The sequence below is a fragment of the Phasianus colchicus genome, chromosome 22, assembly GCF_987193195.1.
Source record: "Phasianus colchicus chromosome 22, bPhaCol1.hap1.1, whole genome shotgun sequence".
Taxonomy (NCBI): Eukaryota; Metazoa; Chordata; class Aves; order Galliformes; family Phasianidae; genus Phasianus; species Phasianus colchicus.
Genome location: NC_143457.1, coordinates 4,638,724 through 4,664,680, shown reverse-complemented (window position 1 = coordinate 4,664,680; position 25,957 = coordinate 4,638,724). Strand labels below are relative to the sequence as shown.

Here is a 25,957-nt window from a genome sequence, read left to right as displayed (position 1 = left end):
TGCTGTGAGAGCACAGAAGTAATGCAGCCATGTTTCTTTGAAGAAGGACCTTTGTGTGAGGGAACAGGGCAAGGTGAGGAACACAAAGCACCAGCAGGTCAGCATAAGGCAGGGTGTTCAACAAGAGTGAGGGAGGCTTCTATAATAAATGACCTGAGTCAGCCAGGCTCATTCCTAATCAAGTTCTGTTGAAGCAAAGGCTCTTGTGGTTTTGTGTTGTTGTAAACGTCCTTCACAAACCACATCCTCTGAGCCTGTGGGAGCTGGTGGTGTTTATAAATCTCCTCCTATCCCCCCTCCACTCTGCCCTGGCCCTGGCCTGTGTGGCTTTGCCATTCGCCTGCTTCCTTCCTCTTGTTCACACACGTTTGAAATTTTGCCAGCCAGATTTAGTGATAGAGGCATCTCTGCTCTGTGATGGTGGAGCCCGGGGGGGGAGGATGATTCCTCTGCTGCTTGTTTTTTCTAAAGCTCTGAGAGATGCCATTTTCCCCTTGAGGTTGCCTGCCCCCCTCGTTGTGTTCTGGCCCCAACACCTTGGCTGTAATCTGTGTCAGGCTCCAGCCAGATGTTACCACACTGAGTGCTGAGCTTCCTCCCTGCTTCCACCAGCTCCTGACCACATCCTACCCTGCTGTATGAGGCATTGCTTAGCCCAGCTTGTCCAGACCTTGGTGACACAGGAGCAGGGGAAATGTCTGCATGCATGTTGGGTGTGTTGCTCACATACTTTCACATTCCTTTAACTTCCAACTTGGAGTGTTAACCTCAAACCTCCCAGCAGCTTTCAGCCTTTCCCTTCTTCCTGCCTATCTCCTGCAAGGGATCCCTCAAACACCCTGAGGAATTCCTAGTAGCTGTTTCATTTGCCCTTCTGTTTCTTCCCAACTCCTCTGATAGAGGTCTCTGAATGCTCTTGCAAATCCTACTTTAGGAGGTTTTGCAGCTGTGCAGGTGAGATGGCAGGAGCACCATTCTCACACAGAGGAGAATTGAAGTGCCTGAAGTCCGAGGTGTCTGGCATTGCTGAGAGGAGAAACCATGTTCTGATGCCCAACTTAGTGCTTTACAATGAGCCTTTTCATACTAGCTCACAAATTTACCCTCTTTGTAGAAGAAACTTCTTTTTTATGTCCAATTGAAATCTCACATCTTTTAGTTTGAAACAGTTTCCCCTTGTCCTGTCTCAGCAGACCCTGCTAAAGGGTCTATCCCTTCTTATAGCCCCCTTTTAGCCACGGAGAGGCCCCTCTCAGCTCTCCCTACAGCCTTCCCTTTTCCAGGCTGCACAGCCCCAGCTCTCAGCCTCCCCTCACAGGGAGATTTTCCATCCCTTGGATCATTTTCATGGCCCTCCTCTGGATGCACTCCTGCAGGTCCATGTCTCCTGTACTGAGAACTCTACATCTGACACAGTACTCCAGGTGATGTCTCACCAGTGCGTAGCAGAGGTACAGGATCACCTCCCTCACCCTGCTGGCCATACTGCTTTTGATGCAGCCCGGAATGTGGTTGGCATTCTGGGCAATGAGGGCACATTGCTGGCTTATGTCCAGCTGCCAGTACCCCTAAGTCATTTCCAGCAGGGCTGTGCTCTATTCTTACATCCCTCAGCTGGTACTCATAGCAGGGATTGCTGTGGCCCAGGTGCAGACCTTGCACTTGGATTTGTTGAAGCTGATCTTTGCTTACACTGGGAGGGGCATAACCCCCCCCAGTTCTCCCACCTTCCAAACCTTCTGCTCCGGGGCTGTGTGTTATAGCAGTCACTAGTGAAGGGTGGGAAGTTATTGAATATGTCAGCCTTGTCCTTGTCTGTTGTTCCCAGCTGCCTGTTTTGCTCACTAAGGGGGAGTATGCCCTCCAAGACTTTCCTTTTCCAGTTGATGTACCAGTAGAAGCCTGTCTTGCTCTTCTTGGCACACCTTGCCAAATTTAATTTCAGTTGAGCCTTGGTCTTCCTGACCCCATCTCTATTCAGCCCAGCAGCATCCCCATAGTCCTCCCAGGGTACCTGGCCCTGCTTCCAATGCCTGTCCATTTTCTTCTTGCTCTCCAGGTTGAGCCAAGGAATCGTGGAGACATCATGATCTCATCATGAGACATAGGAATCTAATCAGTGTTGGTATTTTAAGCAGAAACAGACTTGAGGGGCATGTCTGGGGTCAGGGAGCAGATCGAAGCCTTCCCATGCTCCATTTGATGTGAAAGACAGCATACTGCCTAGTTTGTTGCTGCAGCTGAATCCAAATGTGGTCAAGGAATGGCTCTGGAGTTTGTGGCCCTGTTTTGTCTGCATCTGGAGCCACTTGTTTTTTTGGGAAGGCTTTGTATAGCCTTAAAGTAGATTCTGAAAAGCTCTCTGTAAAGGGGGACCGTGTAATGGTTTCCCTTCCCCCTCACCATCAAGGAAAAGCAGCCCTTGCTGCCTCTTGTCTCAGCCCTGTCGCTGCTGTGCTTTCAGGAGACAGCAGATGGAATGTTTGTGCAATTCCCATAGGCACAGGAATTCCCCAAGCCCCTGCCAATAGAAATAAGAACTGTCTGCTTGATGCATCGTGACAAGGGCTGATGCTCCCCAGCACGGACATCCAGTGCTGTGTCCTCTTTGGCTCTACTTTTCAGGATGGAGTGAAAGAAATTGCTGAAATTGCCTCTTAGGCAAGAGGAGATGGCTCGGGAGAGTGTAAAGCAGGCAGGCTTTTATTTTTCAGTTGTTCCTCCCCTCGAAGGGCCTGTGAGATCCCAGGCTTTTAATATTTTTTTCAGCACTTCAATTATTTTGTGACAGGCGTTAGTTTCTGCAGCAGGAGAACTGGTGGCTCATCTGCTGGAAGGCAGGTGTGGATAAACAAGGTGGAAATCTCCCCACAGGCAGGCTTGGCATGCCAATTTAAAATTAGCTTCCCTGTGGAGGGACTGGGAAAGAGGTTAACCCTGAGAAGCTTAGGAAGGTGAGAGTTTTTCACTTTGACACTTAAATGGCTTGAGTTCTGTTTTGGATGTGCAGCTTGCTTTGGAGAAGGTCCCAAGGGGCTTGAAGTCCAACATGTGGGTGGTGGATAGAGGATGCAAAGATTGTGGTTGGAGCTTAGTGCTGGACAATGTTAAACGCTTAAGCACTGGTTTTGTACAAGATCTGGGCTCTTTGCATCCTTTACACAGAGGAGAAATGAGATCTTTAGACTCGCTAGGCTGAGCTACTGCACCCACTGCATATACATTCTCATTCCTCATTTGCATCATTCTCCTCCCTCCACCACTATACTGCAGCTTTTAAGTTGTGGATCACAACTCCTCATGTGTCAGAAGTTGTTCGAGTGAAATGGTGTCTGCCCAATCTAATGGACTCGAATAATGAGACATTTGCCTTGGTGAATGTGGGGAGAGCAAGGGTGGTTTATCTTCACTTTATCAAATCAAGGTATTAGATACCATCTCTCATAACTTCCTCCCAGACAAGCTGATGAATCGTGGACCAGATAAGTGAGTGAGGGGTATTGAAAGCAGTCTCTATATTGGGAGATGCTCAGAAACTGCCTGGAGCTGGTTCTTGGAGGCCCTACTTGAGTGGAGGTTTGGAGCAGATGACCTGCAGGAGACATTTCTCATCTCAACATCTGTGTGACTGAAGAAGTGAAGGTTCTTCTCAGTGGTATCTAGTGACAGGATGAGATACAATATGTGCAAAATGCAAAACAGAATTAATATGTGCATCTAAAAAAAAAAAGGCAGCTAGTTTGAACTGGAGCAGCTTAACTGGGTGCCTTGGGTATGGTGGGAGGGTGGTGGAGCAGCTGGAGGGGAGCTGCAGGCAGGTCCTGCTGTGCTCAGCATCCCTGCTGTGTCCCCTGCCTGGGGCTGATCAAAGCCCTGCCAGGGGGTTTCTGCTACAGCCTGAGAGAAAGAAATGAGGATGGGGTAATAAAGTGAATGTGCTGTGGGTGCAACCTTGGTTCTCTGGTTTTCTGTCAGTGCAGGCTGTATTTCTGAGCACACTGTAGACACTGCCTCTCTGGAAACTGATCACGAGATTGCCCTAAATCCATCTCCTTCCTAACTGTGTTGCCCTGTCCGTTCCTCTGTCTGCTGATGCTCATCACATGGGTCAGATTGCTGGTTTCTGCCATCTTCTGGCCCTCTCATCCATCATTATCCCCTTTCCACCATGGCACAGGATCCTTAGACATCAGTTATCCTTCCATTCTGCTCCCTAGCTGAGCTATTCTATGCAATCTTAAGCTGGGAACCATGTTTTTCCCCCCTTCCCACATATCCTGAGAGGCTTCCTGGTACCTCTGGTTGCATTTCCCTGCTTGCCTTGTGGCATGTAGGCAGCTCCCAGGCTTGGTGCCTTTTGCTTTAATGCATCTGACCTTAGGGATCAATACTATTGTTTTGGCCAAAGAAATAACCGTGCATAACGAGGTTTATAGCATCGATTCTCTAGCTAGGGCTCTTTGTTTTCACAAGCCACCAAGCTTGTCCCTCCCTTCCAAATAACCTGGATTGACAAATAAAATATATATAAAAAAAATCAATAGTTGCCTCCATGCTTTTCTGGCCTGGGGGCATCAGTGTGACCTGACCACCCTCCTTTCCTTCCTACCTTGCCCTCTAGCAGTCTGTGTGCTGTGCTGTCACGTTCCTGGCTGGTTGGGGTCTGATGATGGATGCCTTGCTGCTGCATTGAGAGAATAGAAATTATTTCCTCCCCCAGAGTGAGATTTAAGTTTGTTGAGGATCCGAGTGCCTTGGAGGCAGGGATGTGAGGTTGCATATAGGTGCTCAGAAACACGGGTGGGCAGAACATGTACTGTGTCAGCCTCCCTTATAGGCTGTCATCTGGTGTGCAAATGTTTGCCAGTTGTTGACTGGCTTTTTGAAATGAGAATCCATTACTAATGAGGCTCCCTCGGTTGCCCCTTCTAATCCCCTCATGGGGGTCTTTGAGAATGTGCCCTAATCCAACTGGCTTTTGTAGTTCTTAGCATCTTTCTCCTGAGGTTTGCCCCTGCCAGGCTGGGAAAGGGCACATTTGAACTACTGCTCATTGCAGAAACCTTTTGCTCCTTCTTGTGTCACAGGGCTTCAAGCAGCACAGCATACAGGCTCCCAAACTGTCCCTTGCTAGGGCGTATAAAGAAGGATAGTACCCAGAAAAAGCAATCAGGATTTCTGTGTGTCTTCTCAGCTCTGCTGTTGACTGCATGATCTCAGCAGGACTGTGGTGTGTTTTGAGATGTGATCATCTTTAGTCTCTGTTTCTTGTGTTGTAGATTTTCCAACAAGTGGACTTCAACAAGAGGCCGGGACGTATGAGTGCTAAACCTATAAACTTTGCAGTGATCTTGAAGCTTTCAAATGCCAACCTGCAGGAGAAAGCCTTTCGAGTAAGTGGAACTCCAGCTGCTCACAGTGCCTACCCTCAGAAACATGATCAAAAGTTGCCCTGGCAATGTGTTTTATGATCACATCCCATAGGTTAGAGGCTCATTTCCCAAGCTGGTTCCTATCTGATATCTGTTTCTGCATTCCCTACCCAGGATGGACTCATTGACCAGCTCTATGACCTGATTCTTGAGTATCTTCATTGTCAAGCCCACAGCATTGGATTCCCAGAGCTGGTCCTCCCTACTGTCATTCAGGTAAGGTGTAAGGTATCTCTTGGTCACATCAGGAATGTGAAGAGTGGGATAAGATCTTTTAACCTTACTACAAACTCTAAGTGTGAGGGGAGAGCTGCTCACCTCTTCCTCATCATAGTTTTTGGGGAATTCTGGGGAATGAAGGCATCACATCTAAAACAAGGCTGAAGATGGGTAAAAAGGGCTTTAGAATGAACCACTCTTCTGGAATACAAAGAGGGATGAGGTGCTATGTGATCCCTGTGCTGACAGATTTCTGACTAGTCAACACAGTTCTTAATTGGTTTAGAATTGCCTAAATTGCTGTGTTACCTCACTGTAACTACCTGTGCTCTCATTCTGCCTGCCTTATGGCCTCCACCATGTGCTCTCCACAAGACAGCAATCCCCAAATCCCAAACTCATCCTTCAAAACACCACAGTTCCTATTTCTGTCCCTCTTCCTCGCTGCACATAACAGCACGACTGCAAAGTTCTCTCCCTTCCCTCTGCCACAGCTGCTCTTCCTCACCACTTACGTTTACATAATTCACTGTCTGCAATAAAACTGCCTCGTAGGGTTGTGTGTCTGGGTGTATTGTGCATAATCCTCCCCTAACACCTTGCTAGCTGGGTGGCTTTGGTTTAGAATGAGCTGCGACCTCTGCTTTCAGCAGCAAGATTGCTCAGTGCAAACATGATGGAACTTGGAACTTGTTCCCTCCCTTCCTCTCATTCCTCTCTATTTTTAACTCCTGAGTGGCAGGTGTCATGCTGGCTTGGCAGAGGGCTCTGTGGGGACACACACCTCTCCTCGATGCCACGAGCCAGTGTGTCTGCACACGTTGTCAGTGCGCTGCCTCCGGCTGACGTGGGAGCAGCATCTCAGCTGGGTCCCCGTGCTACAGATCCCCTTGTTTCTGCTCTGTGCAGCAGGCTGGCAGCTGCCAGGCACATGCCTTTGGCTGGGCCCCGCCGCCTGGCACGGGCACTGCCTGGCTGGCAGCCTGCTGCTGCGGTTAATGGGAGCTGACAGGCGCTCTCTGGGCTCAAGGAGCAGCTTCTGTACTCGCTTATCAGCAGTGAACAAAGCCCTCTCCTCTCACTCAGCAGCTGCTGGGGGCAGCAGGGCTGTCGGAGCCGGAATGAGGAGCGGCTGACAGCCCTCTGGCACTGAGGGAGCCCCGTGGCTTCCAAATGTGCCCTGAGACCAGGCTGTGTTTCTGCAGAGAATTAATGCTATTGGATTCCTATTTGGCTGCCGCTAACCACAGCCTCGTGGCGTCTGCTGGGCCAGGGTGCTGAGGTTAGCTTCCCAAAATCTTGGAGAGCCTTCGGGAAAATGTGTGGGGGGAAGGCTTTTCCCCTGGAACAGTTCCAGTTAACTATAAAAATCCATCTGTCCCAATCCTTCCCCTTGCAATGAGCTCACGCTGCTCAGCGTCGTGCTGCAGGGGCTGGCTTCCAGCTGGCCACGGCTGCAGCAGCTCTGGGAGAAGCGAGGCTGAGCTGCCTTCAGCCTGAACTTGGGAAGCCTGCAAGGCAGGAAGCAGCGGGCAGATCAAAGGGGAGTAGAGGCAGTGAGGAGGGAGGCAGCTCAAAGGCTGCTGTTTTCTAGCCAGCCAGCCAGCTGTGTTGACCCCTGGGCGGTCATTGCTTCCATAGGCTGGCTCCCTTCCGTAGGGTCCTATGTGGGCTGGGCAGGAGTTTGCAGAAGGGGAGGAGGTCCTGGTGACCCTACCAGCCTCATGCTCACCCTCTGCTCCCCAATGAATGCTCCTTCTTCTCTGAGTGGGGGGTCGGGGTGGTTTTGGGTTCCCTGGCACACACAGGCCTAGCTGCTTCAGATCATTTATAGCTCCCTGTGTTGTTTGCTGTAAGAGGAGCTGAGGTTTTGCCTTGGTCTCTGCTGGTCTAAAGCATCGGTGTTTAAGGCTGGCAGTTGAACAGAATCAATCCCACTAATCACAACGAGGAACCAACCGGAGATGTTAACGGCGTAGACACGTACAGGCACACATATGTTCTAATTGCTTTTATTCTGGAAAGCAGCGGTCGCTGTGTTTGGCAGAGAGGGGAAAAAAAGGCATTCGGAGAGTCCCTTTTTTTTCTGTCTTCTTTCGCCCTCTTGGTTGTTCCCTGCCTCTTCACACGGAGCTGAGATCTCATTACTTCCCATTAATATCCGTGGCAGATAGCAGTGGGGCTGTGAGGGATTGCCGGGGTCAGGGAGAGGAGAAATGAAGCATACAGCTGTGAGAGTGAGCATATACAGCACCAACCTGCCCAGATAGAGCCTGAGATTTTGCAGGATTTCAGGTGACACTTCTGCAGCGAAAGAAAAATGATAATGTATGTGGCAGCGGATGAAATGGATCTGGGGCTGCAGCTGTGGGGATCAAGTGAGATAAATGGAATGACAAATGCATCTCTCGGTGGAGATAAATATGCAGTGCTTCTAAAAAATAAATATTTTAGAAAGGGTGGGTGAGGATAGGCCAGGCTTGACCAGCAGCAGCAGAAGCATTTTGCTGCTGATTTCTTTGTACCTGCTTGATGGGCTCTTTGCTTTGTGGAAAGGGAGGAAGGTATGTTTTCATGTTAACTCCCATTTGTCTGAGCTGGGTGAGCACTGACAGGTGGAGGTATGCTGGGGATGAAGGGACGAGAGGAGCCCTGCTGCTCAGTAATGGAGAGCATCCTGCAGGATCACACCCAGCAGAGCACGGTGCCCTGACAGAGGGGCACATTTCATACCAACCCACCTGGCATGTAGGCTTGGCAGGAGGGATGTATACCCCTCCTTTGCCCATCTCTCTCTTTTGAGGCAGAGCTTTTGAAAGCCAAAATTAGAGGAGGCAGCACTGTGTTTGCTGACTTAGAAACCCATTGTCTCAATCCTGATAGCATCTGCAGGTCCTGGTGAGATGAAGGCCGTGTTGGGTCTCCTTCTCTATGTCAAATGCTTGGTATATGCGTGGATCTAGCAAGGAGCTTGCTCCTACCCTCCCTGTAGCTGTCTTGGGGCTGGTAAAAACTTCTAGCAGACAGCATGCTGAGCTGGAATTCAAGCTATGGGTCAATCTGGAGACCCGCATCTCTCCTCCTGGCATCGAGAGCATCTGCTGCAGCCTCACCATTCAGCTTGGAGGTGTCAGGGCTGTGCATGGTGGTTTGTACTGGTGGGGAGAAGAAGGGCTTGCTTAGGGACCGAGATGGACAATAACACAAAAACAGGCTCAGTGTGCAGTGAAGTAGTCTCACTGTGTGAGAGCAGCACTGTGTTTCCTGCACAGAGAAAGGGCAAGAGCTGACTTTCTGCAAGTGGGATGGTCTGGCTGGCAGCAGTAGGATTTGTGGTTTCCTGGCAGACTGGCTCTTGTCCCAGCCATCCCACCTAAGCCCTTGGGTCTGAAAAGAAAGGAGTATCTAGGCACAGCAATGTGGGTTGTCCACACAGAGTCATTTTGTGAAGTTTTGTATGGTGACTGTGTGGGTTTGTGCCCTTGAAAAATAGGAGATGCCAGTCAGAGCTGTCAGTAGTTCAGACACCAAGCCAACTTCACCCCATATGACCCTGCAGATGGCCATCTGGCATGACCTGCACCTCTAGCAGCCCCACACTTCTCACTGAGCTGTGCTGAAGAGCCATTCTGCAGAAATTTCCCCCATCTGCAGTATCTTCTCAATCTCTGCCTTCAATCCCAGCCTGCAGTCTCAAGCCACAGCCCTTGGTATTCCCTTCCTAATAGCCCTAGCCTTAACAAACACCTTCTCCCATCCTAGCTGTAGCTTCTCTGTGCTTTGGGCCACCTTGCATCCACTGTTACTTCTCTGTGCATTTGGTCCATGGTCCCCCATGCTGTCTGCCTAAGCATGAGACACTGATACTTGCACTACAACAGCATCTAGCAGCACCCCATGCTGCCACTGAGATGGGAGATGTTTTCTTGCTGAGAGGCTCTGGAAACGATTACATTGCTTTCATTCTTCCTCTCCTTTCCCTCCTTCCAGCTCAAATCTTTCCTGAAGGAATGCAAGATTGCCAACTACTGCAAGTCTATCCGGCAGCTCCTGGAGAAACTGCAGGAAAATTCTGCCTACATCGCCAGCAGGCGTCAGAAAGCTACCTTCGGTGTGGCCAGCAGGGAGTCTGTGGTGAGTCTGCTGCTTCCATTTGGGCTTCCTGGAAAGACAGTCAGGCTCCGGCTGCTGGGGCCGAGGGGGTGGCAGGGGGGAAGGGGGGAGGAGCAGATCATGGAATGGGAGCATGGGGTGGGGCAGACGCTCACAAACAACTGAGCTCGGCTGGGCTCTGATGCTGGAGCTGGCAAAGCTCTGCAACCAAGAGATTCATGGAAAATACAGACCATAAATTACAGCCTTGTGTTGTTTGTAATACACATGAGTGTGTGGAAGAGCTTTGCTTTGCTGGGGCATACCCTTTGCTGGGAAGTTTCTTGCTTTTTGTTATCTGCTCCCAATACATAGGTGGCAGTTTGTATCTAAGGAGAAGGGTGGGATTCTGCCTCTCTGTAGGTTTCCTCCCAGCCTGCAGAGAGTTGTCTCCAGCAACACAGAACAGCACAGAACAGTGACAATTCAGACTCCTAAGGCAAACCTTTCCTCGTGGAAACAGGATGATGGAATCAGTACAGTTGTGAGCTGTAAGAACCACAGTCAGGCATACTGCTCTCGAGAGACACCGGTGCATTCTTCTGTCTGCTGTCCATCCTGCTGATAAGATGCTGATCACATTTGATGCCTAGAAAAGCTATGCTGGCCCTGGGTGACATGTGGGGTCCATCAGTTGAACCTCAGAGTAATTCTGCCTTAGTGCTGAGGTGGAGGGGAGTGGCTGGGGTGATGCTGGAGACCTCCTCTTACCTTAGAAAATGAACTGTTGGCCATCTGACTAACAGGCTGAGAGATGCTGTCCTCCTGAATCAAAACTGGCATTGGTAGGGGTGTTACCTGCTGTCCTTAGTCCTTTGGGGACCTGCTGACATGCTTAACTGAAATTGGGGCCCTATGTAAATTAAGCCTTGTTAGTGAAGCTCCATTTGCTTTGCGTTTGTATTTATTCAGCACAGTGCCCTCTGCAAGCCTGGTAGCAGGTGAACTGTGTGCGTGTTCCTCTGTGAAAAAGTGATGGCTCTGATTCTTCCTTGCCAAGCAGGAGAGAGGTGAAAATATCTGTGTCTGGGAGGTCGTTGATGGGATAAGAGTGATGGCTCTTTGGCCATGTGGTATCACTGGATATCACTGCTAACAGGTGGAAATGGAGCAGAGCTGTGCTGCAGACTAATGCGTCTTCGGACACGCAGGGGCAGTAACTGCAGGAAAATTATCCTTTGAAATCCTGCCATATCAATGCCTGGACACAGCAGTGTTGTTCTGGGATTAAGGGGCTGATAGAACTGGTTTGAAGAGATGAAATAGTCTTGGGTTCTGTAAACGCATTTCTGGCTGGGGCTGCTTTGCCAGAGGAATTATTTCCCGTCTGGAGCAAAGTGGTTAGGGTTTTGTTTTGTGTTTTTTTGCAGACAGACAGTGCTGTGACCACCCACCCACACTGCAGAGGTAGAGATTTCAGCCCCCAGGGCTCTCTATGGAATGATGGGCTGGGGAAGATCGTGGCTTAGAAAAAAAAAAAAAAGGGTTTTCAACTACTCTACCACACAGTCTGCTTTTCCCAGCAGCTCTAGCTGCAACCTCTGTTTTAAGAATGGATTATTTTAACATCTTGCTGCCTGCACAGCTCCTGGCTGATGCTGGTACACCTTGCTTGCCCAGGAGCATCGCAGTGTGGGTCTAGCAGGGCTGGTCCCAGTGGGGCAGCTGCAAGCAGCCTGCCTCTGGGAAAAGGGTTAGTGAGGGAAAGCAGGTGGTGGTTTGCCCAGCCTGGTGGGACACTGGCTCTTCTCCTGCAGTTTAAGGGGTACAGCAGCAATGCAAAGTGCTGCTCAGAGAGAATACCTGGATTGCTAGTGCAGAATGCATCGTGTCATTGCCCTGTGAGAGAAGGAAGCCTTTCTTCTCTTAGGGTTAATGGGCTCTCAGTGCTCTTGGGAGTAAAGCAAACAGCCTGCTCAGTGCTTCTCTGGCGTGGAGGATCCTGGCTTATCTCTGTGCCTGGGGACAAGCTCTGTGGCTCATGGCCACGCACTTTCCCCCCTCCTCCTTTGCAAATAGATAGTGTAGGTTTACAAAAAGGACCAAAACTCTCATAGAGACTGGGCTTCCCAGAACGGCTTGGAGTGTCCCTCGTAATCTGGGCTGAGTTTGCCAGGCTGTCTTCAGCATATGCAAGACACTGGCATTTCTGCAGGAGCAAACACTGCCAGAAAAGGGAAGGGAGGAGGAAGCCTGAGGAGGGAAGAAAGGGAGGCCAAAAGTATTTGCATGTCCCCCTTGCCAGCAAGAGCAATTGAAAGCAAATGCTCTCTGGTATTCCCATCCATGCATTTGTGCCTGCTCCACTCCAAGGAGCAGAGCCCAGATTCAGAGCTAATTCTTGCAAGCAACATCCTGAAATGTGACATGCAGAGAAAAAAGTAGAAGCGAGCCTCATCTGTGTTTGTTGATGTTATATTTGTACAGCCCCAGCACCACAGCTTGGTCCTTGCTGGATGTCCCATAGCAGCACACTGATGCAGAGGCAGACATAGAGGGAGAATTGCAAATGTTTGAGGTTGGTCGGGTGGCATCCACTCTCCAGACTCCTTTTGGAGTGTGCAGACTAGAAAGATAGTAGTGTTTCAGTGGCTTTTTTTTTTTTTTTTTAATCTCTGCATGCAGCACACTCTAAAACCAAAAGAGCTGTCTCAGACAGAACAAATAGACATCTAGCTTCCTTAAGAACAGCCTTTCTCAGAAGCTGTCCATACTGAGCAGCATCAACAAATGGCCTGATTACAGCTGGCAGCCTGATAGCAGCCTGATCTATAAGTGGGGTGACTTTGTACTGCTCAGGAATCCCTCCCTGTGCAATGTGGAGCTGTGCTGTCTGCCTGCTGGCGTCTGCAGGGGAGCTGCTGGAGCCAGCAGTGCACCAGCCCTGCTCTTTATGGACCTGTATTAAACCTCTCCCATTGCTCATCCCCTTTTTCTTTCACCTGTTAAATTCCTGCTTGCATATCATGTCTGTGTTGCTGCATGAGGTTGACTTTTTGCAGTGGGATAGAGCAAAGCCTCTGGGCACTGTGGTAATCCACATAACAGGTACAGCTCCATGTGGATTTGAAATTGTCAGCTCAAAAAGCATGTGAACACTTTGATTTGAAATGCTGCCCCCAACCTCTTTCAGCACTAACATTCCTAACAATTAAAGCCTGAAAGAGTTCTTAACCATCTCATTTGCTTCCCAGTATTTGTGGTGTTTGCACCTCCACATCCTCCCAGCTTGGACTTCAGCATTTCTTCCTTTTCTGCTCTCCCATGGTTGGGATGGATCCAAGACCCCGCAAGGAAATGTTTGTTTCAAAAATAAACACTTGGCTGTAGAACAGTGGGAAGAGGCAATCAAACTTCTTTTATACTTAGGTCTTGTAAATGCTTGCATGAGGTTTTTCTGAATTAAAACCAAGAACTGAGCAGACGATCAAATGCTTCCATTGAGAGAGCAGAGGATGGATTTTGTCCTGATAGATCTCTGAGCTGTCCCTTTGCTTCTCTTTGGAGAGCTGTCAGTCACACCACTCCCAACTCAGTGGTTGCTGTTGTGACTGCCTGAATTCACACTCAGTCCTGCTTGCAGCCTTAGCCATGACTGCCAGCTACCTACCCTGAGTGCAGTTTGGGAGAGGCTCTTTAACTCTTAACTCCCTCCATTTGCCAAGGTTGTATTGTAGAGCTGCTTTAAAACTTTCCCTAAATTATCACCCTCTCTGTCCACAGGAACAATGGGAGAAGCAGGTCAAAGAGGAGGGGACACCTCTGACCAAGTACTATGCTCAGTGGAAGAAGCTAAGAGAGAAGGAGATACAACTGGAAATCACTGGCAAAGAAAGAGTAAGAACAAAACACCTTCCTTACTGCACATCACCTGTAAATATGGCAGGGAGAGAGCCATGTCCTGGCAGCAGTGCCTGTGTGCCCTGCCTGTACCCTGCTAGCTTGCCCAAGTTAATAGAGCATGGTTAAAGGAGTGCCAGGGTGAACTTGTCTCTGTCCCTGTTCAGGCTCATGCTGCATGACCATTGGTGAGGTGGGACCTGCTGTCTGCACAGAGGTGCCCAGCCTGCCATTTCTTTTATCTTCTGCCAAAGGGAAGGCTCTGCATCCACTCCTCACGGCTCTGTGTGCAGGAGGTGGGGGTGGGAGCTTTGCTTACATTAGGAGTCTGAAGGAAAGCTGTCTCGATGCTAATGCAATGAAAGTGGCTGAGCTAGGCTGCTTGGCCAGGGAGCAGGAAATAGATGTAATTGGTGTCTCCAGCGTATGGTGGGGAACAATTAAAATAATCGATGGGACATGAGCATGGCTGGCTTTGAGCCAGGTCTCAGAGTGCAGCAGAAGACTTGGGAGATCCTGGAAGCACTCAGTGCTCTGTGCTGAGATAAGGGCAGGAGGCTGAGGTTCCCTGGGGTAACTGAAGGGCTGTTGCTTTGGCATAGCAAGGCTCAGGAGGATGACTTCAAAAACCAGGGGAAGTCTCAAGGGCAGTGACGGGGACTTGTTCCCTGCTGGAGAAAGTGGGCTGAACGGATCAACTGCAGAGAGAGAGATTTTGGAGTTAGCTTTCAGATGGGCTTGTGGCTGCCTGACATCTTTGCTTGGTGAATGGGGCTGTTGTCTCTCTCAGTGGGGACTGCTAGCTTAATGATGCAGCATTGTGAGCCCCAGCAGGAGAGTGAACACCATGAGGCCCATTAGGGCTGGGAAAATCCATGTCCCATTAGCAGCCATTGGGGGGAAAAAATAATAACAGGAAAAAAAATCAGCCTGGCTCTCAGCTGCCATGAGCTGCAGCTTGCCTTGTGTAACAGTGCTGACCCCGTCTGCCCATTTGCTTTTCCCAATGGTTTTTAATGGGATGCAGACTAATCGCCTTCGTGAGACTCAGCAGATAGTGACCTTCTATCTGGGAATTAAAAGACTGACCCCCAAATTACCTAATTACTGCTCCTGGGTGCTGAGCACAGGCTGTATCTGTGAGCTGGGGCTCAGTGTAAGTCTCCATTCCCTTGCTTTGGGATGGCCCCACAGCTGGTAGGGAATTTCTGGGGCCTTTATTTTGAGGTGCCCAACCTGAACAGTTGCAGCCCTGATTACAAACCCGAGTGATGTGTTGTAGGAATGCATGAGGGGTCACTGTGAGACCTTGGGTGATTTTTGCATTTCACTTGCTGCTGCTGCAGAGACGAGGGCTGTGGAAAACAGGGCTCACAGCAGGGACCTGGGCAGTTGTCAGATCTGCATTTCCCTTTCTGTTGGCTGTTCCCTGTGCAGGGACTGAGACACTTCCAACCCCAGCTCTGTCCTAGTTGGGCAGTGCCAGGCTCCTGTCTCACTGCTGCAGGAGAGCAGTGGCAGCTGGCTATGGGGTGCCATCAGGGCAAGAGCTTGGTGCTTTGCTCCTCTCTCTGTCCACCTTCTGACTTCCCATCCTGGTGCTGCAGATGATTGCCTGTAAGTACTCAGCTCCCACAATCAATATTGCTCAGCTGGGGACCATAACCATGAAACAGGTCAGGAGAAATTGCTGGAATTGGCTGCAGGAACAAATGCACAGCTCCTTCTCCTTCCCAGAGGGCTGCCTTTGTGGATGGAGTGTGCCTGTCCCACTGGGGAAGCTCCTGGCAGGGCTGGTGGGGGCCGTGGGCAGAGAGGAGTGCATCGAGGGCTGGGCTGATGGGTGGGAGAGCAAATGAGTTATTACTCATAGGGTGAATGTTTCCAAGCAAGCTAATGTGTGCTAATGCATGAGTGCTTCCCAGGAGGTGTGCAGCCAGGCACAGGCAGCGGGCAGCTGATGTTCAGAGTGCACTTGGGATTTAATTTGCATTCTGATTATCTTCGCCCTGCTGGCCTGAGCCCTGGCAAGTAAATCCTCCCCCTAATCCCCCTCTGGAGAGGTGTAAAGAGCGGTGAGGTGGTGTCAATTGCAAGTACTTAATGGCATTGATATTGGCTGTGCCTGCAGCAGTGAGGCTTGGCCCACTGATCTCCATCAGGGCCAGCAACAGGGTGAGCCGTGGTGCAGACAGACCCTTCAGCACCTTACCATTGAGCTGTGCTGAGTGTGAAGCCAAAAAAACAATGCTGCTATGGCTGCCACAGCTTTTGGCATTGGTGGAATGCTGCTATTTCAGAGATGACCAGAACAGCCTGCATGACTTGCATTCCAGAGCTCTGGGACAGCCAGCTTATCAGGGATGTCCTGGTGAAAAGCCAAGGTGCCAGCAGTGGACTGTCCTTTAGCAAATGTAGTGTATTGCATAAAGCTCAGTGGGGCAGTGGTGCTTTGCTTGTGCTGTTCACCTTGGCAATGGGCTCACAGATCTATCTGCTGCTCCGTGGTTGGCAGCAGGCAGACCAACTGCTCTCACAGGGCAGAGCCAAGTTCATGTGTCGTGCATTTTATGTTCAGAAGTACAAACTAAGGTTGTTCTCACTGTTGGTTTTGTTGCTTCTTCCAGCTTGAAGACCTGAACTTTCCAGAAATTAAACGCAAGAAACTAGATGAAAGGAAGGAAGAAGATAAGAAGGAATTCAAGGACCTGTTTGAGCTGGACACAGACTCTGATGAGGAGAACGTTGGATTCCCCATAAAAGGTACAGCTCTAGGGCTGGGCTTGTCCAGCTTTGTCTGTAATGTGGTGCAATGTAGCTGACCTGGGACAAGAAGTGTTTGCTGTCTCTTGCTCAGAGGGTGGAGATGCAGAAATCCATCTTTTGTTAGGGTAAGAGTGTTGTTCTACCTGATGGCATGCTTGGTCTCCACTCTGTAAGTCATTGCAAACAGTAACTGCTGTAGGGGCTGGCTACCAGAGCAATCATTGATAGGAGAATGGTCATCCCCTCCCTGTGTGCACTTATGATGCACTTATTGCTCAGTGAATGACATTGCAGGTTTTCCTGAGACCCCAGGGAAGTCTGAATGCTCCAGAAATGGAGCGGTGTCACTCACTGGCTGTGACCACGAGGGGGCCACAGTAAATTGTGGAACCTGAAAAAGTTCACCTCGAGGCTTGAGAAAAACTTCTCTTTGTCATTGGGCAAAGTTTGGGCTATTGCAAGTCTAACCAATGTGTTATCATTTATGTAGAAGGGAGACTTGCAGGAACGTGAGATTTTCTTGTTTGGAGATTTGATCTGCAGATAAAGTCTTGTGTGTGGCACACATGAGGCGTGAGCATCAGTCATGAATTAGCACAGAAGTAATGAATGTTGGCTCCCTCACAGGGTGCTGTGATACAGGAGGAAGAAGTGGTCAGAAAACTGACCTTGCTGAGGCTGAGGTTGGTGTGTTTTTGTAGGATGACGTCCTGTGCAGCAGCACACAAAGCTGTGTTTGGAGTTCTTACTGGAAAGAGCCAGTTCCAGAGTCCTGGGGACCTGTAGATCTCTGCAAAGGGGTTATTGAGAGGTCTCACAGGCTTACCCTGTGGCTTGAGTTCTCTGCAGTGTCAGCACCAGCACTGCTGATTAATTTGGGGGCTTTCTACGTGAATGAAGAGGGCGATGGACAGTTGTGTCAATGGGGTCAGACCAAATTCCTAACCCTCTGAAGGGGACTTTCATATGGGTTTGCCTGCACAGTGTCCCAGCATTTCACTCCTAACCAGGCAGTGCTGCCTTATTCTGGTTGCTTTATTTTGGTCTGCACCTGACTGGAAGCAGCATGGGGATAAGTGGCAAGCAACATGGAAGGAAGGAGAGCAGTGAATTTCCAATCATTTCTTAATCTGGTGGATCTGAGGGGAGATTCCCCTTGCTCTCGCCTTATGCTCTGTGCAGGTGGAGCTGAATGGACCCTCCTGGAGAGGCAGGAATGGTGCCCCTTTGGAGCAGAGAAAACACTTGGCAGGCCAGAGTCGCTTGGTTGGGTCTCTGCAAAGTGTGAAGAGAAAGGAGTTTGCACGTTTTAGGAACCACCGAGCAGGCAAGGCTGGAAGCAGCCCTGCGGTGGGGAGGAAAGCGTGGATTTGATCAATGTGTGTCACCAAGGAGGTGGGGGAGCTCCTGCATTCCTCTCATTTCCCAGCTGACAGCTCTCCGGGGGGGGGGAGGCGGCCGCTCCTGGAGATTATTAATGGCTGGGAAAGAGGTGTGGGCAGCCTGGTGGTGCAGCAATTAAAGTGAGGAGGCAGCGTGCAGTGAGCCAGCCCAGCCGTCTGCGTTAGGTGCTGGTGTGCTGCTAATGAACTCAAACGGCTTTCTTCATTTATTCCTCACGTAATCATATTACATCAATTTAATGCCAGGCTGGTGGGGGCCGGGGTGTGGAAAGAGAGGTTAGTTCTATTCTTCTTTCCTAGCAGAATAATCACGGCAGAATTCCTGCTGCATTTGAGGGTCCAAGGAAGGAGATTTGCAATCCTAAGGAGTAGGGGAGCACCCAAAGCTCAAGCCTGACAGTTGTGCTCCTACCTAAGGCTCAACTTCTGCCTGCACAATGCACCAGGACCTGCGTGTATCGGTACAAAAGAAGGCATGCTCCAAGCTCATGGGCTGCAGGGTGTGCAGGAACAGCCCGGCTCCACTCCCTGCCCACAGCTGCTCTCTCTGCATGCTCCCAGCTGAGCTGTCGGCGCTGCCGCCGGCCCTGCCTGATGGATGAGCGCGCGCCGCTGCCGGAGCTCTCAGGTGCCCATCAATATGCTCGGCGCCGGCAGCAGCGCTGCCATCCATCTCCTCAGCTCTCTGCATGGCTGCCCGGGAGGCTCCTGCTGTGAGATGTGGCTGTGGCTGCCCCTGGGGCTGCGGCGCTGACGGATGGCAGCGAGCAGTGAGCTGGCAGCCAGCTTATGGATGGCTCCGTGGCCAGCCCGGCTGGATAGGCTGCTGGGAAGGGAGGATAAGGCAAAAAAAAAAGAGATGCCAAAATGAGAAGGATGTGCACCAGTTTCTTAACAGAGAGACTGACTGATGAGTGGGTAAATGGCAATTTTGGATGCAGGGGAAGGGAGGTTGCAGCAGTGAGCTGGGCTTAGTTTGGGGCTGTAAGGAGGTGAGTAGAGGCTGTGGCTGTGCTCCCTCTGTGCAGAATGCCTTTGCCATTTAGACATGTGGTGACTCAGTGCCTGGGAGCAGTCTGATCCAGGGGCTCTGAGGTGCTCCTCTGCCCAGGCCGTGCACCCAGAGGCTCTTGGTGCTGCTTCCCTGACTGCCTTGGACCTGGTTAGGAGGGGATTTGCAGTGACATCTGGTTCTGGACCTTTCTGTTGTGACTTTTGGAGGGAATGAAGCTCAGGGGGTTTACAAAGATGCCCTGAACCATGCAGCCCATGTCTGCAATTGTATAGCAGTTGAGGGATGGAGGCTGTACATTATTGCTCCCAGGAACCAGTCCTTTTCTTGGCCCAGCCTCATGACTTGTGCTTTTGCTACATCTGTTCAGCAGCCCCATTTCTCCTCATTGTGCTCTGCTATCCATCTTCCTCTCCCAGCACTCATGTCTCTCTAAGCAGGAAGGTGTTTTCTTGGCCATCTCAAATACCTATTTGTGAACGAACTCCAGCCAAGGGCCTCTGAAATGCTGTGCATTGTTCTCTGGGCTGTAGTGTGAAGGCCTTTGGGCAGCACACCAGCAAGAGCAGTGCACTGAGGTCCCCTCCAGCATGGGGAGGTGAACGTTGGGGTGTTAGTGATGTGCCCTTTGTGTGTGCTTCCTGCTCTTGTGCTCCTCTTTGTGTTTCCACTGACAAAGTACAAATACTTACAGGGAAAGCCAAAGGCAAAGTGGCATCAGACGACAGTTCAGAAGCCAGCAGCAAGGAGGACTATGGCGAGGATGATGAGGATGAAGAGGGAGAGTATGAAGTCGAGGAGGACGAGGAAGATTTAGAGGAAGACAGTGACTCAGATGGTGAGTAGTACACCTGGGCAAAGGGAAAAGGAATTATTGATGGCCGGAGGCTCCTCTGTATCCTGGGATCTTTCCTACAAAGGAGCTGTCTTCTCTGTTCTTGCTCTGCTGCTGTTTTGAGCTGCAGGGTGTCAGAAGGGCTTCTCTCATACACACTGCATGGACAGGGAGACCTGTCAGTTCTGTGCTCACACTGAGAAGAGAGCTAAAGGGTTAAGGTCTTTGCAGCCCCTGCTCTAACAAGCCACCAGCCCCTTTCATCTCCGTGCAGGGGCCTCATGCAGCGAGGCTCAAACAAATGCTTGAAGTAGAGCCCACCCCAGCAGGCTTTGCTTGAAGGCTCCCCATGGGTTACTCTTGCAGGGGAGTGTGGTAGGGGTACCTCACCTTTCCTTTGAGCAGTGCCAGGGGCACGAGGGGCTGCACAGGGGTAACCCTTAGCAGCTGTTCCTCCCAGGATAGGACAGCTAGGAGATCTTGGCCAAGCCCTGCATTCATCTGGTTTTTGTACACTGTAGGTAAGCAGTGCAGGCTCTGGAAGAAGCAGCTTTGTTCCGTGCTTGGTCCTGCTTGCTTCTCCCAGCATATAGTGTTGGTGTGGTGCTGGGCCAGCAGCTCTGTGCCATCCCTGCCTCCTGCACGGAGCCGCAGCCAGCTCAGAGCCTTCTCTGTGCCCAGCAGCACAGTAACCACGTTCAGCTCCTGCCTGCCCCTGCCAACTCGCTGCGAGCTGAGCAGACGAGAGTGGGGGCTGCCAGAGCTCTGCTGCTCTGCTCTTTTCTGGATTGGTTTATTTTTACCATCACTTTGAGCCTGGGTGTCAGAGGACCAAGCCTCTGCTCCACTGCATGCTTTTGGGTGTGATGTGTGGTTGTGGGGAGCAGCCACAGAAGCTCCTGTGCTGCTGCCTTTCTTTACCAGTTTGGGGGGCAACGAGAGCAGGAAGGGGGAAAGAGTCCAAGTGAGAGCAAAACCTGACTGATTTCATGTGGCAGATGGCTGTGGCTTGGCATGCACAGCCCACCCTCAGCGCCCAGAATAGATGGGTATTTGGTGCATGTTCTGACAACGCTAAAGGATGGGGAGAGAGCATTTTCCCTCTCTGCTCTTGGCATGTGCAGATGAACTTAGTGTCTGGGGAGCAGGAACTCTTGGTCCTCCCTTCTCTCACCCATGGTGGCAGCTTCTTTCCCTCTGGGCTGTGCTTTCACTGACTGAACACCCATGGGTGGCAGCAGGGCATCACTCAGGGCAGACAGATGGGTCCTCCAGGCCTTCAGCTCCAAGCTGAGCATCCCTGCCCTGCTTTTCCACAAAGCACACGAGCACACAGGTCTGGCAGTGGAACAGGGAAGAGCTCCAGCAGGTCAGAGCCTGTGAGACCAGAGGTAGGAACAGGCACAGCAGTGACTTTGCTCTCCTATCTCCCCCAGTACTCCGAGCCAGCACTGTACATCACCCTGCAGCACTCTCCTACCGCTATCTGGGAGCTGCGGCAACACTGATAAATTAATGAGTGTCTGGCATTAATTAGTGATGAGTTGCCTCCACCTGCCTCAGTACAGCGGGATTTACACCTCTCCCTCCTTCCACCCCCAGAGGAAGACAAGGCAGCCCCTAGGGGCTCACAGCGGGCACAGAGGAGCAACCCCCAGGCATTGTCACGTTCTGACCTCGAGCAGCTGGCCCAGGGCGAGGAGGATGTGGTGGAAGATTTGGCTTTCTCCGATGATGACTGAGCCCTCCCCGACCCTGCAGCCCCCCTGGCTGGTTCTCCAGGAGGCGGTAAGCTCTTGGGGCAGGAGGTGTGGGCCCAGCCCCAGGTGCTGCCCCCAAGGACTGTTGCGGTGAAGCACGGCACTAAAGCTGCCTGGACTTTGCAGGTTTTTAGACCCATGGTTTTTGGTAATGTTCTGTGGTCACATCAAAGCCAGTAAAACTGGTGTAAGTAATAAAAAGCCCACATTAAAATCTGGTTTAAATAATACATGGGTCAGTTTCAGCTCCTGCTGGAGCAGCTGACCAAGTGGGAAGGACAAGCTCTTTGCATGAGGACCTCCTGTTTGCCCATCCAACCACCTGTGGGCCCTGGGGTTCTCTCCAGACCCTCCCCCCAAGAGCTCTCAGGGGTTGTGTAGAGCATTTAGAGCTTTATCACTGCAAGTGGGAGCCTTTTATCAGCAACACTGGGATCATCAGATCCATCTGCCATGCTGGCCGTATGTATGCTAAGAAATTCACCTTAAGGAACAAATGTTGAGCTATGAAAAGATGCAAAGGGAAGGGGTGAAAGTAGGATGGAGTAGGAAAAGGTAAAGCTAATAGTGTAAGGAAATACACAAGTGTCCTATAGCCCCATGCTAAGTGATAACTCAGTGCCTGCAGATGTGACTGAGCCCTGCCTTCCTACACACTGCTGCTCCCAAACATTACTGCACAGGTAAACAGGCAGTTGTTGCAGTAATACAGCAGTGTGGGCTGTTTGCTTTATTCTGAGCTCACAGTGTCTTTTTGGAGGGGCATAAACAGGAACAGAAAGGGTGTATTTTTTTCCAACTGCACTGACAATAATTATCAGCCCCAGAGTCCCAGAAGGGGGGGGAGGAAGTTTCCTCCGAAATTAATAATTTATTGTTATATTTACAGCTCCCCCTGTGGGGGCAGAGCACCTGCTGCTTTATTGGGGCTTCAGAGCTCAGGGCTGAGGCTCTGTACCTCTGATGGCAGGGACATACAGGAGCTTGGGATGGAAACTTTGGGGCCCTGCCTGCAAAACAAACATGTTCACTTACCTTCACTTCATGTAAGGTAGCTGGGCACGGTGCTTATTGCCCCCACTTCCCAGTGGCAGCAGCACAGCACACAGCAAGGAAAGCATACAGCCATGCCAGGGGCTCAGGAGGCCAGGTACTGTTTGTAAACTGAGTGGTGTCCTTTTTTATTTAAACTGATTGCTGGAAAGCATCTTTTTATTGTGATGTGATGGATAATGACAAGGGGGGAGGGGCTGGGTTTTGTTGTTTTTGTTTTTTTTTTTTGCTTGTTTCTCTTTTTTTTTTTTTACAATATAAAGAAGCTAATGTACCACCAAGCTATTGGGTAAGAAAAAAAAAAAAAATGGCAGCACGTGCAAGGTTTCAACAAAACAAAAAGAGGGGAGAGAGAGAGAGAGAGAGAGAAGAAAGTACCACATGTGATTGTTTGTGATTGTTGCTCACAACTGTACAGGTCACAGGAGGTTGCCCCCAGGAGTTACCATTGCATTCACAGTAGTCAAAACTCTGCCTGCTGTTTTTACCCCCCAGCACAGCATCCTCCCCCTCCTCTGCTGGGGGCACACAGGGACCTCTGTCTCATGGTCTGCAGCAGGCCTGAATGTGCAATGACAGCCACCTCTGTAACAAGGCTTGAAAAAGAACAGGAATCCTACAAACAAACCAACAACCAAAAAAACCCCAAAGGTATATAAATGAGTCCGCAGTACACGTGACCAGAGTGGGGGGGGGGGTTAATCATGAACTCCCCCAATGAGCACACACTCATTTCTTCTTAAAACTCAAGCAAATCCAGCTCTGCAGGGCTGGGCAGAGTCCAGCAGTGTGTGCATAGGCAGCCCCACACTGTCTGTGCCGTACCATCCACACCAGAGTAAACATGGACCAGAACTTGCCTTTTTTTTTCTTTTTTTTTTTTTTCCTTTTTTTTCTCTTTTTTTTTTTTTTTTTTGTAACTTGTTGTCTTGTCTTTGGTATTGTTTGCAAAAGTTCACTTAGAGATGCATAGACACCTGAATGGAGGAACTGAGCGCAGTTTCCAGGGAGAGGAGGAGATCCGTGGGAAGGGGGGGAGGTTCTGTTTGTGATGGATGTTGTGCTCAGCAGTGCTGAGTCCTGATGGAGGAGCAGTGCCAGTCCCCCCCCAGTGCCTGGAGCTCCTCGAAGGCAAAAAGCATTCCCAACAATCACAGCTCTGCTTTCCCAGTGCGTGAGAAGGCGAAGGGAATGGTACCACAGCCCTCCAGCACTGCCTCCCTTCTCTTCATCACTTGGCCTTGTCTCAATACATCTTTGGATAGTTTATTCCTTCCCTTTTGACAGTTTTTTTTTTTACTGTTTGTGTGGTTTTTTTTTTTCTTTTTAAGCAAAAAAAAAAAAGCAAAACGCATCCCAAATAACAACAAATCAAACCCTCCTTCCTCGCTCCTCCGTCTCACGCTGCCGAGGGAGGCTCTCCTGCTCCCCAAACCTTCCATTTGTTCGACCCATCCTCAGTTCCAGGAGCAGCTGGGAGCTGTTAGGATGGTGGTTTGGTGGTGTCGCTGAGCCCAGCCCCAATGGAAGGGTTCCCATTCTCCTGCTTCGGGGAGATACGGCTGGCAGAGGGCAGAGCACTGCTGAATGGGGAGGACACACTGCCTGTGGATGAGGGCCGCAGCTCAGCTGGGGGAAGGTCCCTCTCTGGTGGCCTCAGCCCTGGGGGCTGCAGGGGGAAGGCCATGGGGAATCCAGCCATGTAGAGCACCCTGCCCACTCGCTTGGCGACCTGTTGGAAAAGGGAAGAGCGTAAATGCAAGGGTTGTATTTTTCCTGCTGCTTGTTTTGTGTCTGTTCTAAAGGGAAGCTGGCAGCACGGTGCTGAACCAAAGTCCAGAGCTGTAATGCTCAGGTCTTGCTGTCCCATGAAGGGTTTGTGGAAACATGGAGAAGCTGGAGCCTGCTTACCTGGCCAGGTGGAACCCATGCACATAGCCAGGTGAGGGGAACCAGATGCCCACATCCCTGGCCAAGTGAGGGGAAGCTGGAGCCCATATACGTGGCCAGGTGAGGCTGCAGTGCTGGTGGCAGCAGTGGTTAGAGCAGGTCCTGCTGCCCTCCTACCTGGGCTCCCTGCTGCCTGCAGCTTCCCTTTGAGCTGGGTGAGGGATAGCAGCCTGTTAGCTGTCCCACTGGCAGGCAGCACTGGGTCAATAGAACCCTTCTGCTCTCCTCCAGCTCACCCCAGACCTACCAGTTAGGCTACAGGATGGTCCAGTGCCCACTTCTGCACAGCAGGACCAACTCTAAGAAGAAGAAGGGGAAGAGGGAAAAAAAAAAAGAAAAAAAAGCCTGGCTATGGGGTGCACAGGAAGCCATGAGCCTGCAGCCTCTCCCTTCCCGCAGCAGCTTTTGCCTCCCAGCAAGGGCCAAAGGCCTCCCAACTTCCCAGCACCTACACAGCTGGTTCACATTTAAGCTTAAACAAAAACACAGGCATGTGCTCCAACCAGACAACTGGGGCATTATTCAGTTAGCTGCATCGGGACGCTGCTCCCCCCCTCGCTCCCCATGCCTTATTATAGAACTTTAAACACTATTGATTAAATTGAAGCAGGGTTTTTCTAGCTTCAGCCCGTATCTCACATTCTCCCCTACCAAATCCAATCTCGGTATGTCTGTGAGCTATTTGGCATCCTCTGTTTTTTAAGAAACATAAGAGTTTTATTTCCTGCTGAATTGACCCACGGGGAACAATTGCCCACAGAACCTTTTTATTAGACCCCTCATAAACAGTGAGGGCTGTAGGGAAAGTAGTAAACTCACCATTATTGTTTTACCATCATACAACAAATGCACAGCTCGTGGGTTAGGAAAACCCTGTGTGAGCAGTGCCTGCATCATGCTGCCAACCCAGCTACCAGCATGGCACCTTCTGGGGATGGCACCCCGTGTGCTGTGCCCTCTGCAGCCAGCTCCCCACTGGCAGTTAATGGAAGGCAATGAGAAGCTGATCAGGTAGATATGTGAGCTTGTGGGGTGTTTTGGAGGCCAGAATGAGCCTTCTTGAAACCAGACTTAGATGACTGACCAATTGCAGCTGGGGAAGTGGCCCTACCTGTGAGCGTATCTTCAGTGCTGGCCCCAGCTTCAGCCCCATGTTGTTCAGCAGGTGCTCCTCTGTCAGCAAAGGCAGGGTCTCACCATCAATGGCCTGCTCACGGAATACCTGCAGGGAAGGGAGCAGGAGCTGGGCTCAGCACAGAGCAGCAGCAGCACTGCAGGCCATTATACATGCACAAGACACAGGAGAAAAGCATCTCCACTTTGACAACCCCTGGGTCATTCCTACTGTTTGGAGAAAGCGGACCCATCTGGCTTGTAAAGTACAGCAGCCTTCAGTGGGCACATGCAGCCCTCACCCTGCTGGCTGATAAAAAAGCAACTCGATAGAACACATTCTAATGCACCCAGCCATGCAAAACTGTGCCGTTTTAATGCATTTTTAAACCTGAAAAAATAGTTTTGCCACTACATCTCAG

General features: G+C 50.6%; 2 protein-coding genes across 8 annotated transcripts in view; one reads left to right on the top strand and one right to left on the bottom strand.

The window, feature by feature from the left end:
* The window catches only part of NOC2L (NOC2 like nucleolar associated transcriptional repressor), a 37,958-nt gene that overhangs the window by 11,495 nt on the left and 506 nt on the right, over nucleotides 1-25,957 (top strand). For 2 of the 5 annotated variants that reach the window (XR_016459406.1, XR_016459405.1), the window contains exons 13-20: nucleotides 5,280-5,393; nucleotides 5,547-5,648; nucleotides 9,642-9,785; nucleotides 13,527-13,640; nucleotides 16,271-16,406; nucleotides 19,519-19,662; nucleotides 21,262-21,447; nucleotides 24,278-24,414. Coding sequence is in view for 3 of the 5 variants with exons in the window: in XM_090123052.1 (XP_089979178.1) it covers nucleotides 5,280-5,393; nucleotides 5,547-5,648; nucleotides 9,642-9,785; nucleotides 13,527-13,640; nucleotides 16,271-16,406; nucleotides 19,519-19,662; nucleotides 21,262-21,401 (894 nt within the window). In the remaining 2 variants the exon portion in view is untranslated. Of the gene's footprint in view, nucleotides 1-5,279; nucleotides 5,394-5,546; nucleotides 5,649-9,641; nucleotides 9,786-13,526; nucleotides 13,641-16,270; nucleotides 16,407-19,518; nucleotides 19,663-21,261; nucleotides 22,724-24,277; nucleotides 25,539-25,957 lie in introns of those variants that run through there. The other 3 variants (XM_090123052.1, XM_090123053.1, XM_031613504.2) reach the window with 3 other exon arrangements.
* The window catches only part of SAMD11 (sterile alpha motif domain containing 11), a 118,795-nt gene continuing 116,618 nt past the window's right edge, over nucleotides 23,781-25,957 (bottom strand). For all 3 annotated transcript variants that reach the window (XM_090123050.1, XM_090123049.1, XM_090123048.1), the window contains 2 exons: nucleotides 25,534-25,644; nucleotides 23,781-24,204 (listed from right to left, as the gene is read on the bottom strand). In XM_090123050.1, the coding sequence (XP_089979176.1) occupies nucleotides 23,956-24,204; nucleotides 25,534-25,644 (360 nt within the window). In that variant the 3' untranslated portion in view covers nucleotides 23,781-23,955. The remainder of the gene's footprint in view (nucleotides 24,205-25,533; nucleotides 25,645-25,957) is intronic.